At 39.0% G+C, this 16,064-nt stretch overlaps 1 protein-coding gene across 7 annotated transcripts in view; it reads left to right on the plus strand.

Annotated features, from left to right (window-relative positions):
* FRAS1 (Fraser extracellular matrix complex subunit 1) overlaps nt 1–16,064 on the plus strand; it is a 425,899-nt gene that overhangs the window by 285,389 nt on the left and 124,446 nt on the right. For all 7 annotated transcript variants that reach the window (XM_087434473.1, XM_087434474.1, XM_014787828.2 and 4 more), the window contains 3 exons: nt 864–1,190; nt 10,073–10,226; nt 15,843–16,021. In XM_087434473.1, the coding sequence (XP_087290599.1) occupies nt 864–1,190; nt 10,073–10,226; nt 15,843–16,021 (660 nt within the window). The remainder of the gene's footprint in view (nt 1–863; nt 1,191–10,072; nt 10,227–15,842; nt 16,022–16,064) is intronic.

The raw sequence follows: 16,064 nt of genomic DNA on the forward strand, positions 1-16,064 counted from the left end.
AGTCCTAGATGGTTCTACTTCAAACGATATAAAAAACTAAGATAATGTTTTCTTTGGCTTCTGGCCTCCATTTTTTTTTTTTTTTTTTTTTTTTGGGTGAGTTATTTCTCTTGTGGTTCATTAACTTTTATCTTTATGAAAGAACATTTTATCTGCTTACTTAAGTTGGTGGAGGGAAGCCTGATAATCCTCAGGAAAACATTAAAATTTGCCACATGAATTAACCAGGTGGTTGCCTTACTCAGACCACAATCTTATCAGGCTTTATCACCTGAGTTGGGGTGGGCTCCTTCAAGATATGGATGAGACAGCTTGAAGAAAATTCCTGGGAGGGACCAAAAATAGCATGAATTCAGAATGCAGAAGTATCTTATTCCGAGTGAGCATGCTGCAGCATAGCCTGGAGGGAAGTGCTTGACTCTCAACACAAGTGCAAAAATTCCATACCTCTTATTAGTCTCTCTTGGATGCAGACAACTGGTTGGGTTCCCTGACGCTGAGCTGACTGAGTTGCAACACAGAGGATATAATGTAAATCAAGACAGCAGAGGCTTCAGAGATTCAGAAGCAAGCAGCTCACCTGAATTGCCTCTAACAAATACTTTGGTCTCAAAAGTGGCTTGAGAAACCTCCAGAACCAGAGGTGTGAAGTAACCTCATTTGCTGTGGTTACTGTGACTAACTGCCCTCTGACAAATACTTTGTCTATGCAACAGTTTGGCACTTTGCTGGAGAGTCTAGAGTTCCTTAAAAAGCATAGAAACATCAATTAGTTTGCATACAACTGGTATCTAGTCCACTGGGTTATTCTCCCTTTTCCTCCTAAATGACTTCTCTTCTCCTCCTTCCTTTCAACTCCACAGGCCCCCTATGTGCTGAGAAATGAGGCCCTCCATATTAGCAGAGGAGAGAGGGGAACCATCACCACCCAGCTGCTTGACATCCGAGATGATGACAACCCACAGGATGTGGTAGTCGAAGTGCTCGATCCTCCACTTCATGGCCAATTGCTCCAAACACTTCAGTCCCCTGCAAGCCCCATCTATCAATTCCGGCTGGATGAACTCTCCAGGGGCCTTCTCCACTATGCTCACGACGGCTCCGATAGCACATCCGATGTTGCAGTCTTGCAGGCCAATGATGGACACTCCTTCCAAAATATACTGTTCCATGTGAAGACCGTGCCCAAGGTAGGTGTCACTCCTAGAGCAAAATTTCCTTGCACCTAGATGTGAAGTTTTGCTGAGGATAATATTTTGCAAGTTAAGATATATGAGTACTTATTTATTTATCCAAACATTTATTGAACTCGATGGTGGAGATAGCACATTCAAAGAAGATTGATAGATCTTAGGGGGCATTTTATGTTTTGTTAGAAGCACCCTTGATCTGAAAGACCTGTCCCCATGTTCTCTACAAAAGGGAAACTTTTGAACTTTTGTGTTGACTTTCTGCCATAAAAATGCCTCATTGTCCACTGATCCTTTTGTCTCCAGCCTGAAGGCGATCATACGCATCAGGTGCACCTCTGTTCTGGTCTGCGCTTCTAAAACGGCTCATGCACTGTGAAGCTCATAGTCGGGTTATCACAAAGGATGAGCTCAGCCATTCTGTTAGCCCAACTGGAGTAGGATGAGGGAACTCTCCCTTTCAGTAATCACAGGAATCCTTGGCCTAGCGGGTAGGAGCCCAGTAAAGAGCAGTATTTCACAGCCTGAGTCATTCCCTTGCCACTTCCATATGCTTTTGCCGTATCCATGAGCACCTGTCCTATTATTTACTTAATATTTTTCTTTGAATCAACTTACTTTTTTATTCTGGCCTCATCCTAATAAATAACACTTGTGAAATCATGAGCTTAATGTTGAATTATACTTTTTTCTAAAATATGAAAATTAGTACATAACCATTTTTTAAAAATTTACCCATGTGCTACATAAAACGTTCTTGGATACTCCTAATGGGATGGCTATCACATTTTGGGAAATACTGGGCTAACCCATGCTAGATTAAAGAGACCTATTGAAAAACATTTTCAAAACCATTTATTACTTGATATTTCACAAGAAGCTCTTTTCTCTGTTACAGCAAGAATGGCTCTGTCCCACGGTGGTAGATTGGGAGACTTATCATTTCTTTTGCACTTTTCATTCCAAATATCAGTACCTACTGAAGTGTCATTAATCATTAGCTAGAGAGATTGATTTGCTGAGGACAGTTTAGAAATCACTTGTCACTTTCTCACCAATGATCACTCAAAATTTGCAATTGATCCTCGAGAAGGTGAGCAGCTGAATCTAATATGATGTGCTAGCTAGTTTCTCAGGCTCTTGTCTCATTATTTTCAGCGGCTGAAAACAGTGATGGTGGCATGAGATAGATGAGAGTAAGTGGAGGCTTATTATGAGATAGAGTTGGCAGATAGCCACCTTGTAGCTAATCCTAATTATCACCCTCTTGCAATAGCCCTGGGAGATGAGGTTTAGTTCTGAAGAGATGAAGTCTAGACCGACACAGATACTTTTCTTCCTTCTTGGTTTCTTTCCAAAGACTATTAGAGGATTTCAGTGCAGCCCCAGCAGCCACCTTTCCCATCATGGTTTCAATCTCCACGTTTGGAGCTCAGTTCAGTGTATCGCACAATCATTTTGTGTGGTATGGCCGAAGGTTGAAGGATATTTCTAGGATTCTAGCTGCTTTGACTTCCAAAACAAAACATAAAAATAGAATTTTAATTTATAAATAAGGCATAAGCATGGAACTTGAGAATCCTTGTAGTGCTTATAACTTGGGAGTAATGTTGGTATTTACTGTGTCTGTCCCTCCTTCTCCCTCCCATCCCTCCATCTCCTATAGTGCTGTGCTTACCTGTCTATCACCTGAGCTAATGGCTTCTTAGCCAATGAATTAGTGAAACCAGTGACCAGAGTCCCAGCATGCACCAGGATGTACTAATGATAAATTTAACACTATAATACTGATAATATTTTACAGATATATTTCCTTTTGGGAATTCAAAGTACTTTTCCTCATATCTATTCTACTGATCTTTACAATGTCTTAGTGAAGAAGGTTAGAATAGAGGCTCTATGACCTTATTTCTTCTAAAGGAAATTCTACTCTGGGTGGGAGGTGTTTTTGTTTGTTTTGTTTTTAACCTTTATTGGGCACTAATGCTTGATGTGAATTATTCCATTTGATCTTCATAATCATTCTAGGATGATTGTACAATTATTATCTCTAATTTTCCAAAAGAGGAAACAAAAGAAAGATGATTTAAAAATATTTAAAGAGGTTTAAAAATGTTTATTTTTCATAGAGGTATATTTGGTGCTGGATCTGTGATTTCAACTCAGGTACATTCTGGCTCCTCACACTTAGCCACATAGCTCTTTTCATTCTAGCCCATATTTTTCAATGTTTTGGTCACATATATTCTTATCCCTTAATGGACAGAATGGAGACAGTAATTTAGTCATTTTCTCAATGTCCTTTCCAAGTAGTCTGGGCCCCAAACCTCTTGGAGTCTTCCCTCTGGACTCACCACATCTTGTTACAAGTGAAGCTATTTATAATCATAAGTCTACTGGAGCCCAAGAAGAAAAAAATGCCTCAACTGTTAACGGTTTCTAGTAGGTGTGTAGTCCGACATGACTGATTTTGTTCTGATAGCCATTTCTGAAGATGAGCATCCAAGTCCTTACCCTGAGGTTACCCGTGTATTAAATTTGGAGTGAGGCCGATTACTGCTAATGTCTAGCTGGTGGCTTAAATGGAATGGCCAAGGAGTTTAGGGCTAATTCCTAGTGAATGAATGTACAAATTAATCCCAATGTTGTTCAATAGAAAACTTAACCTGGTAAGATGGATGGAAAGAAAGGGAGGGATAGAAAAATGAAGTTTGTGAGAGCAGGAACTGTTTTAGTCTTACTCTCTTAAGACACATCGTCGGAGTTCAGTTTATTTTTGCTGGGTGGATAGATAGATGGATGGATGCAACAGCTTGAGTGAGGCTGGTGCCCACGTTCCTGCCTTTGAATCAATGTCTGCGTCAGATGAGAAGCCTTCAAGGCACCTCTGCTGATGCTGGGTGGCCCATCTGGGACTGAGGGTAGGAGCTGTCAGTTTCACTCTTGTTTCTCAAGTTCTACATGACTTCTCCCAAACTTATGTTTTCACCCTTGGCCTAGCAGTAAGTAAACTTGACTGCCACCCTCCAGGCTTATACCGGGTCACTGAGGAGAAAATAGACCCAGGACTGATGTTGAAATACGTTCTGTTGGGAGGAGGGGGCAAAAGAAATAAGATTAAAAGGTAAAGAATGCTCTGCTGAGCAGGCTTTCATGAACTGCGTGGATTACCAAACCCAAGCCTGCTAGCGATATGATTCTAAAGTAATTCCGCATCTAATAAGGGCTAAAATGTGAGCAGGGAAAAGTCATGCTTATTGGTGGATTTCTCTCCACTTCTGGACTTTCAAGGAATTGCCTTCTTTTTTGTTAATTAAGACGTCTCTGGAAATCATGCTCCTTTTTCCACTTTGGCAATAAATCTGATGATCTTTCTGACCTTGTTTGTTGTTGCTTGAGCAGTTATTTTCTGCAACTGGGTAATGCTTTGATGTTAAAAGCCCCAAAGGGTCATGCTATGAACTGGATGGAAAATTCTATTGCTGAGAGTCCTCTTGGGTTGTTTGACCTTGGTAAGACCCGTATGCAGTTAAAAACCCTGTTGTGCTTTCCCTCAGTTTTCTTAAAACCTGCCTCCCATTGCTTGTCTTGCAAGGACACAGTTTGATAATAAGGATGTTAGTGAGAATTATAAATATCAATGGCACAAAAATGTTTATTTTTCTGAATAAGAGTCTATCTCATAGATAAATCCTCACCACGTGTCAGGGTTTCACTTCTTTTGGACTTGCTTAGCTTATTCAATTTAGTGTCTTGTAAGATGGATCACTCAGAGTGTACACTCAAAAAATGTTTGTTGATTTCAAAAAGTTTATTTATTTATTTATTTATTTATTTATAAAGAAGTTGAAAGCCACATAGAGAGAAAGTTATATATTCTTGACCTGAAGGAGGTACATACACACATTGACAAACAAAAAAACAGTCCAATTATCTTTCCATCGTTCCTCATCCTGGTGAATAGCATCTAAGTTTCACCTTATATGCGCCACACCACATGATCCTTTCCTAAAATCCACAATGTCCTACAAGTTTAAATTTTAAAAGCTATGGTATAAATGAGCCTTTTCAAATTATGGTATATATTTACAGAGTAAATAAAATGTTAGGATTGCTATTATATCTAATTATAGTCATTTTCTATTTAATTAAGTTTTAAAATTTTTTATCTTGAATGTTTTGGCCTGGAGTTGGGGTACACTATCATTTGAGCTCATCATTTATGTCTCAACTTTTAATTTTGTGGGGGGAGTTTCATTTTGTTTGTGTGATTTTTCCTCCAAATGGTAGAGGCTTGGGCCTTTACTTCTGGTTTATGACATTAATATTTTTATTTGTAATACAATATATAATGGCTAAACTTTATTACCAACATTTCTGTATGCCTATTGTTCTATGAAATGAATTAGAAGAACTGTTTAATTTAAAGCCCTGTTTTAATTATGCCCCCATAATCCTTTGTTGGGATTTCATTGCCTCCTAATGTGGTACCCTGAAGGATATATAAAACATCACTAGGCAGGAAATTATTCAACTGATATTATGGCTAATTTCTTAAGCTTACAGGGATATATGCACATTGTGCAGAAAAAAAACTGCAAGGACATAAAGAAATTGCAAAATGTCAGAACCGTTGGGGAAATTAAGTTAACATTTGTTTGGCTTTTTGGACACTTTAGCTGTAAAAACGATGATGTATCGCCTTCTATTCATCTCTTCTTGAATATTCCCTGGACCTTCTCCCAAAGCAAGCAACTGGAAAAGCCATCTTCATCATAATGAGTGGGAAGAATACTTCTTTTCCTTAGACAGTTGTCTGTTTCTTCTTGAGTACTGTAAACACATAATTCAGAAACAGAGGCATATGTATTATTCTGTTATAAACGTGAATATTCTAAAAGGCCTGTCTGTGGAGTTTGGGGGAACCACTCTAGACCCGTCGCGATCTCGATCCTGTGTCGTGCTTCTCTTGCTTTAGCACGACTCCGCATCTCCTGGGCTCTTGCTGAAATACATGTGTGCATGCATCAAACTAAAGAGCTGCACAGCAAAGGAGACCATCAACAGAATGAAACGGCCACCTACAGCACGGGAGAAAATGCTTGAAACCATGTGTCTGAAAAGGGGCTAATATCTAAAATACATAAGGAACTCAAACAACTCAATGGCAAAAAACAAATAATTTAAAAAATGGGCAAAGGATCTGCGTAGACATTTCTCAAAAGAAGATATACAGATGGCCAACAGGGACATGAAAAGGTGCTCAACATCACTAATCATCAGGGAAATGCAAATCAAAACCACTATGAGAGGGGCCGGCCCCGTGGCTTAGTGGTTAAGTGCCCACCCTCTGCTACTGGCGGCCCGGGTTCGGATCCCGGGCGCGCACCGACGCACCGCTTGTCCGGCCATGCTGAGGCTGCGTCCCACATACAGCAACTAGAAGGATGTGCAACTATGACATACAACTATCTACTGGGGCTTTGGGGAGAAAAAAGGAGGAGGATTGGCAATAGATGTTAGCTCAGAGCCAGTCTTCCTCAGCAAAAAGAGGAGGATTAGCATGGATGTTACCTCAGGGCTGATCTTCCTCACAAAAAAAAAAAAAAACCACTATGAGATATCACCTCACGCCTGTTACAATGGGTCTTATCAAAAAGACAAAAGATAACAGGTATTGGTGAGGGTGTGGAGAAAAGGGAACCTTTATACACTGTTGGTGGGAATGTAAATTGGTGCAGCCACTATGGAAAACAGTATGGAGATTCTTCAAAAAATTAAAAATAGAACTAGCATATGATCTAGCAACCCCACTTCTGGGTGTGTATCCGAAGAAAATGAAATTAGTATCTTGAAGAGATAGCGGCACTCCCATGTTTATTGCAGCATTATTCACAATAGCCAAGATATGGAAACAACCTAAGTGTTTCTCTATGGATGAATGGATAAAGAAAATGTAGTATATATATACAATGGAATGTTATTCAGCCTTTAAAAAGGAAGGAAATCCTACCATTTGTGACAGCATGAATAAGCCTGGAGGACGTTATGCTAAGTAAAATAAGCAAGGTACAGAAAGACAAATACTGCATGATCTCACTTATATTTGGAACCTCAAAAAGTTGAACTCATAAAGGCAGAGTAGGATGGTGGTTGCTAGGAGTCTAGGAGTCAGGGAAGTGGGGAGATGCTGGTCAAAGGGTACAAAGGTTCAAGTTATGAGGGATGAATAAGTTCTGGATATAACATACAGCATGGTGACTATATTTAATAATACTGTATTGTATACTTGAAATTTGCTAAGAAAGTTGATCTTAAGTGTCTTCGCCACACACACAAAACATTGTAACTATGTGAGGTGATAGATACTTTAATTAGCTTGATTGTGGTAATCATTTCACAATGTATACATACATCAAAATGTCACATTGTATGCCTTAAATATATACAATTTTTATTTGTTACGAATACTTCAATAAAGCTGGTGAAAAAAATAAAACGCTAAGATTCTAATTCCGAAGGTCTGATTCCCAAGGTCTAGGGTGGGTCCCCAGATTCTGAATTCTGAACTTCTAATAAGCTTCCAGATGTTGCTGATCTCTGAACACTGACTTGCAAGGAGAACTGTCTCCTAAAAATATACACTCACACAGGAATTACAGAGAATTGTATTGATAAGGTATAGTCAAGATAGAGATCTAGTGGGAGAGACATCTGGGGAGGTACATTCGGGTCACAGTTCTTACTTGCTTGGAATATGAAAAAGCACATTGCCTCCTTAGTCCAAGAATGTGGTTGTTGGTGTGTGACTGATTTCTGTTACCTAATTAAAGTTGACGAGGCTGCTACTATTAGAAAGATTTCTAGCAGTTAAGACACCTGGGTCCAAGTGTATTATGTTGTATAAAACTCTGCCGGAGTTAATAAGGCCTTTTCCCCCGGAATTCTAGTAGATAACATGCAAAGTTCTTGGCATGCCTTGATGTTTTTGTAAATAATATGCTATTATCAATTGTGAAAGGAGAAAATTCTCTGGGATTTTGCCCCTGAGCACCAATCACTGTAGAAGGTGCCTTTGCTGCTGTTCTCCTGGCCACTGTCTGACTCAGTTTCCTGGGGATTGTGGTGAAAATAGCCATGATTGCCTCCTGAGAGGGGCAAATGCTCTCATGTCAAAGGAGTATTTGTTGTCTTTTTTTTTTTTTAAAGATTTTATTTATTTTATTTTTTCCCCCCAAAGCCCCAGTAGATAGTTGTATGTCATAGCTGCACATCCTTCTAGTTGCTGTATGTGGGACTCGGCCTCAGGATGGACGGAGAAGTGGTGCCTCGATGCGCACCCGGGATCCGAACCCGGGCCACCAGCATCGCAGCGCGCGCACTTAACCACCAAGCCACAGGGCCGGCCCGTATTTGTTGTCTTCTGTTCTGAATATTCCCTTCCTGAGAGTGCAGTTTGCTCTGGTCTGTTTATTGGCACATTTGAAAGTAATAACAATAATTTAGAAAAAAATCCCTTCTGAAATGCTGTATTTTAAAATATCAGATTTACTGATTTTTAAAGTCTGAAAACTGAACACTGGCAGCCTCCCTAATATCATTCTGTGGAAAGTGTCAATGATGAGGCCTTGGAAGAGGTGGGCACCTTGCAAATCAGGGATGGAAGCTCTTGTTGCAAATCAGGGATGGAAGCTCTTGTTAACAGCATTAGCTTTAGCAATTGAAATGGTTGCCTTCTCAGGAGTGCTAAATAGGTGATTTCTGCCAGCCAGCTACTCCCAACTGTTGTTTCTAAGGCTTCACTTTCAATCAGTCATCAAGGCCTGTCAATTCGGCCTCTGTGGTGTTCCTGGAATCTGTTTGTAACTATCCATTCCCATTGCAGTTGTCTTCTCATCTTCTCTCGCCTGAGCCCTGACAAGAACTTGTTAAATGGTTTCTACAGCTCAAGATCATCCCAGCTGCAGTCCCCTCCATCTTTTGCTGCTGGAGTCTTTCTAAAACCCAGATCTGATCATCCCATTTCCTTCCCTGAAGACTCGCTGTTGACTTTATAGTGCCTACAAGATAAATTGAGACTTCTAGCATAGCTTCTACCTTCTACTAACCAACCTTAAGGGACTGTCACTTTTTCTTCATTCTCTCCTCCGGCTCCCTAAACTCTGCTGGCCCCAGACACTTGGATATTTTATTGAGCACACAGTACATTGTCTCATGTCTTTGCCTTTGCTCAGGCTGGGCCCTCTGCCTAGAATCTGTTTCACCACTTCTCTCCTGAGAAAGCCCATTTTTCTGTCATTCAAGAATAAATGATATTTCCATAGGAAAGCCTTCCTGAACATTCCTTACCCGAAGAGGAACTCTCTTTTTCTTTTATTGTTCCACGGCCCTCTATTCAGGCTTCTTATAGAACATCACTTGTGATGCATCCTAATTATTTATGTGTCTGTTTCTCCCACTAGACTGTAAGTTCTGAAATTGAGGTCTTGTTTCACCCATCTTTATATAGCTCAGGCTTCTAGTGAAAGAGCTGGCATATAATAGGTGTTTAATGAGTAGTTGCTGAATGTGGGTGCATGGGGAGGATGGGAGGACAGGGAGATGGACAAATGAAAGAAAGAAATGGAGAGACTTAAGCCTTCTTGAATGAAATAAGTCATTTGCTCATGAAAAATTAAAAGAAAGAGCAATATATACTCATACATACATATGCATGTATCTACACATAGTATACACAAATTGATCGTCATGTGACTCTAAAGCTATGAATCTCTCTTATTAGATGACCTTTATCAGCAATAGAACCCAATAATTTATGTTTTTAAGGACTGGTATTTTCTTATTTTGCTTGGACCTAATTCTGTATTCTTTCCTTATTCTAGAATAATGGAGGTCTTCGGCTTGTGGCTAATTCAATGGTGTGGGTTCCAGAAGGGGGGATGCTGCAGATTACCAACAGAATCTTACAGGCTGAAGCTCCAGGTGCCAGCGCCTCAGAAATCATCTACAAAATTACACAGGACCACCTCCACTTTGGTAACTCCTTTTTCCTTTATGATTTCATCAGCGTTTTCAGCAGTCTTGGACTTGATTTGTAGGATGCCATACAGCAAGGCTGTGCTTCCAATGAGCTTGACTTTCTAATGCCTCACACATCCCCTTTAAAAACAGAAAAATCATAATAGCTATCACACTGTACACGTATTATATACGAGGTAGTATGCTAAGTAATGTAAACATTATATATAACAGCTAAACTTTAAGTTTCAAAACAGCTTCATTTTACAGAGAAAGTAACTTGCTAAAAGTCACCTAGCTAATATATGTCACTTTAATTTCAAAGCTCAGGCTCTCAAACTCCACCTTGTGTCCTTACCAGAACATCACCAGCCTTCTTGTTGGGACTTTTTTAGAAAAACACTTTACATAGGAACATTTTTCAAGATCTCCATTGTTACTTCCACTTCTAGCAAGATAGTAGAGTATGATAATCTGAACAATTTCCCATCATCATCACCTAGAAATTCTGGATAAAAGAATAAGAATTATAAGCTGTTCATAGCCAACCTCCCAAGAATAGAGAGAACTCTCCGGATGCCAAAAACAAAGAAGGAACTGAAAGCCAGTTTGTGCATGAGCTTAATGGCATAGCTTCCCTGAAAAGAGTTGTGTGTGTCTTATCACCCAGGAGCTTGGGATTTAGTGCCCATGCAGAAACAGAAAGTTGGAATTAAGGTCCTGCATAAGACCAGACTCTGGAAAGACTTACCTTCAGTTAGAAGGACAGAATAGAAAATAAGAAGCTCACCTGCACAGAGAGATGGCAAAGAAACTCATCTATCTTTCCCAGGGCTCAGAGTAAAGCAGAATGTCTGCTGAAAATTCAGCACTTGAGGCCTATTTCTCCCGCAGATCTAAGGTTAAGTTACACTATGTGCGTTGTCTGAGAAACCCAAAGCTGACACATTAACGTGAAAATTAATCTCAGGCCAATGATATTTCTTGGATCTCTTGCAGAAACTAGTAGAAACTTCTATAGAATGTCCACCCTTAACTCTAGGCCACAGGGGATTCTCACGGATAAAACCACTGAAGATTAGCTCAGAATTCAAAATTACAGAACATACAAGGAAACAATCTATAATACCATAACCAAAACAAACAAGAAGATTAAAACTCTAAGGATTTCAAATAAAGGAATAATCTTATAAAAACTATGAAATAAGCATATTTAAAATGATTTAGACATAAACAGGCAGGTAGATTTTTAAAAAGAACTAAATAGATCACCTAAAAATGAAAATTATATTCATTAAAAGTAAACTCATTTGGCATGTTAAATAGCAGAGTGATAATAATCTGTTTTTCCTCTGGGTTTTCAGATTTTAAAAATTATATATTTTATGTAGTGTGGAAAAATTAATTTTTATACAATTTAAAAATAATTCCAATATATACAAAGACATTGAAAAGCACAACCTAATCAAGAATTGATGTTATAATTATAAAACAGTCAGTCTATCTGAGGTGTCATTTATTACAGTTATGTGACCTTGAGGAAGGCAAGTGTACGCCTTGAGCCATAGGTTTCTGTGAAAGGTTAGGCTTGCTAAATTTTTTTTCTTTTTCTTTTTTTTTTTTTTGGTGAGAAAGAGTGGCCCTGAGCTCACATCTGTTGCCAATCTTCCTATTTTTGCTGAGGAAAATTAGCCCTGAGCTAACATCTCTGCCCATCTTTCTCTATTTTGTATGTGGGATGCAGCCACAGCATGGCTTGATGAGTGGGGCATAGGTCCACTCCCAGGATCCAAACCTCCGAGCCCCGGGCAGCCGAAGTGGAGTGTGTGAACTATGCCACCAGGCCAGCCCCAAGTCTTGCTAAATTTTTTTAATTTTTATTTTAAAATAGTTTTAGATGTACTGAAAAGTTGCAAAATTAGTACAAAGAACTCTTGGATACCCTTTACCCAGCTTCCCTCCATGTTTACATCTTACATAACCGTAGGACAATTATCAAAACCAGGAAGTTAACATTGAGACAGTGCTATTAATTAATCCACAGACCCTGATATTAAACTTTGCCATACTTTCACTCCCTAATTTTAAGCTAGATAATAATGTTTACATCCTTTTCAGATCTAAAAATCTTTGACTCTTTTGATGTATTACATTCTCTACCTTTATCTTGATCATTAAAAGCCAAAAAATTAAACCCCCAAATTTCCTAGATACAGCCCAATATTCCAATATTCTGTTTAAGTATTAAATAAAACAATGCTGAATTAAATGGTTTTTAAGCCATTTCAGCTTGATAAATGCCATGTAGTCTTCATTGTGACCCTTCCTTGCTATAACTCTCTTAATTAAATTCTTCCATGAACATAATCCTCTTTCTATGTGTTCAGAGCCCCCTATTAGTAATAATCAAATCACGTTACCCTTGGGAACCATTCAAAAGTGAAAAGGTGGTAGGAACTAAAAGCCCACTTAATATAAATCCGCTTACATCCATCTATCCCAATGATGTGAATTATGGAGCTCTCACCTCATTGCCACCCTAGCTACTATGTACTCCCTCATCACTTTAGAATGTTCTAGTTAAACTTCAAGCTTTTTGTGAACTGGAACTGGACCAACTGTAAATTGCTTGTGTAGCATGTGCATAAAAGACCTAAGTTCAACCACTTGCAGACCCATCATTCTTTTCAAGTGTGAGTTTAGACAAGTTGATTTATACTTGTACCTTTAACTACTTTGCAGGTTTGAAAGTAAATTTAATGAGATGGTTTTAATGAAGTACCTCGAGTATCATTTAAGTGAGAATCTGACTTAATCCAACACACTGCCAACTCTAAATTATTTAGCATTGGGTAAGAGAGCTTTAATGCAAACTATCTCAATCCCCAAATAATTTATGGAGATTCCATTGAGATTCCAATTCTTAATACCTATTAATAAATTTTCCCTTCAAAATTCTTGGTTAAAATGTTGTCTTCAGTATAAAGAAAATCACAAGCAGAGATTATTTTCTGGCTTTTAAACCTGGATCTTCACATATTTAAAGGGTCATCTCTTTGTCATATTATGATAAAAGTGGTGGTGAGGTACTACACAAAAGCTCTCACCTCACTGGGGTGAACCCCACAAAGTACTGATTTTTCTCTCTGTCTACTCATGGGCTTGTCACAAAGGCACCTTGTATTCAAGATATCCAGTGCTGAACTCTTCATCTTCCCTCCAACCTGCTCAACCCATCAGTGGCGTCACTTCCCCTCCTGTCACCCAACCTAGTAGGTGATTCTGATTCCTCCCTCTCTCTCCTTCACAGCCACATTTGTCAAGTTCTGTTGCTTCCACTTCCTCAGTGACTCTTGTATCTGTTTATTTCTTTCCGATCTTGCCTCTGTTGCTTAGCTCTTAGTTCAGGTCTCCATCTATCGTCTGAATTTTGCAGTAGCCTCATAATTGGTCAAACTGTCCACATAAATGTTAACTACTATTGTTATCATTTTTATATAATAGAGTTCAGACTCTTTAACAGGAATTTGAAGTCTCATAGGCTCTACGTATTCTGATCACATGCATTCTGTGTTCTAAATCAGTTCATGCCATTCACCTACTGAAAATCTCACAGTGGCTCCCAGTTGCTAATGGGGGCTGATCTTCAGGGGAAAGAACTGCATCTTGCTTATCTTTGAATCCACCACCCTGAAGGGCCTACTACAGTAGATAGCACCTAGCAGGTACTCATTGACTATTTACTGAGTTGAAATTAATGGAATTAGCCAATATCCTGTGATTCCTGTTAATCTGCATAGCATGGCAATGATTTTTTTTCTTGAAAAATAGGCTTGTTTCATGAGGACTTGTTAGGAAGATTCTGCTTAGCTTTTCTATTATTAAGCAGAATAGCTAGGCAATTTACATTTAAATATTTTCTAGCCTTCTACTCTTCGCATTTTCATTGTGGAAATCTCCTTTCAGAATATTTTGCAGCTGTACTCACATTCATAAACAGTCCGCATCCTGGAAAAGCATGTTTCTTAGTAGTATCTTATGAGCAGAAGTTGAACCAGGGAGAGATGGGTAATGGAATTTGTGACTTAGATACAAATGAGAAATAATACAAGAAAGAAACTAGAGTGAGTTGATTTTCCACATGATTATATAAAGAAGAGTATTGATGTTTTTTCTCTTACTTCAGTATTTTATCACCATCCAGGATATTATGCTCATTTTTAACTTGGATTTAGTACATATAAATATTAGAATAAGTATTTCCTTTGAGTAACAAAACAAATTTCTCTAGAGTAATCAAAATGTGCTATCACTGGCCGACTATGTCTCATGTACTAAGATCTGCGTATCCTCCTACAGAACACTTTAAAAATACAGTCTCTCTCTCTCTCTCTCTCTCACACACACACACACACACACACACACACACACACAGAGTCTTCTATCCCTCTTGCTATCTGAGTGGTAGGGTAGGCTTCTTTCAGATTTACTGTTAAATGCACTTTCATGAGAACACGGCTTCTGTTTTCAGCAGTTCATCCACTCTTCTGTTTGGTCTGCACTTGAAGGTGTATTCTCCTTGTGAAATTTTAATTGTTTCTGTAACACCTCTATTTGCAATCTCACTTTAAGAAGATAGTAGCTTCCAGTAAAGAATAAGCAATAGAAACAGATTGGTGTTATTGGTGGTTTTGTTGATTTAGATTTCCTTGCTTCAATTCTAATAAAGTTTAGAGAATGAAGGAGGAGAAAACATGACCAGTTATTCAGCAGGGTAAATAGGGGTCTGTGAACACAAATAATCCTGATTGGTAACAGAGGTTCACAAGCAAGAATATGAGCTTCAGAGTCAAATCCCAGCTCCTTCCCTTACTATTTGCGTGACCTTTATCAAGTTATTAAACTTCTCGGAGCCTAAAGAACTTTGTCTTGAAAATGGAGATGATAGAAGCATCTTCAGAAGGATTAAATAACATAACGATAAGGATGACTAACATTCTTTTTAAAAACCTATGGAGCATGTACTGTTATTCTCATTTTACCAATGAGGAAAAGAGATTTATAGAGCCTAAGTGAGCTCACACGGCTGGATGTGGTGGAGCTGGGTTTGAATCACTACATGACGTGCTTCATGCAGTGCCTGCTGTATGCATTCCAGTGTTAGCTATTATTATTTTTATTGTACAGAATTCTCCCAAGAATAACTTTCTATGAATTTTTTCTAGTTTTCCATTATGTTTACACCAAAAACTGGTTGGAAAGCATTTTCTGTTACATGGAAAGTTGTGGGTAGAAATGAATCCATTCACTGCCCAGAATTTGAATGTTTGTTTGCAATGTTCATGATTGTTTGGGTCTCCTTATGTAATTTTAATAGATACAAGTCAGTAACTTGATACATGAATTGTCCTTGAATGACTTTTAGTTGTTTTAGCTGAAAGTAGGAATTCTGTGTCTAAAGGTGAATTTGATGATGTCAATTGAATTCTGTGTTAATGTCTTTTCCTTCCCCTTAGATAAAAAATGAAGAAGTACCTCATTTCTCTTTTGTTAAAAAAAAAAGTGGTGGGAAAAGAGACAAGAGCTCTGACTGACCTTTCACAGGGATGCTCACTACCTATGTGGCTTTCCTAGGGGAAGTGGTCCTTCTGGTTAACATGCCTGCAGACAGCCCCGCAGACGAAGGGCAGCACCTGCCTGATGGGAGGACAGCAGCCCCCACCAGCACCTTCACCCAGCAAGACATCGATGACGGCGTCGTGTGGTACAGGCACTCGGGGGTCCCAGCCCAGAGCGACTCCTTCCGCTTTCAGGTTCCCTCTGCTTCCTGGCTTTTCTGATGTCTCGATGGTCTGA

The sequence above is a fragment of the Ceratotherium simum genome, chromosome 8 (genome assembly GCF_057802395.1).
Source record: "Ceratotherium simum simum isolate JZ-2026a chromosome 8, ASM5780239v1, whole genome shotgun sequence".
Lineage (NCBI taxonomy): Eukaryota > Metazoa > Chordata > Mammalia > Perissodactyla > Rhinocerotidae > Ceratotherium > Ceratotherium simum.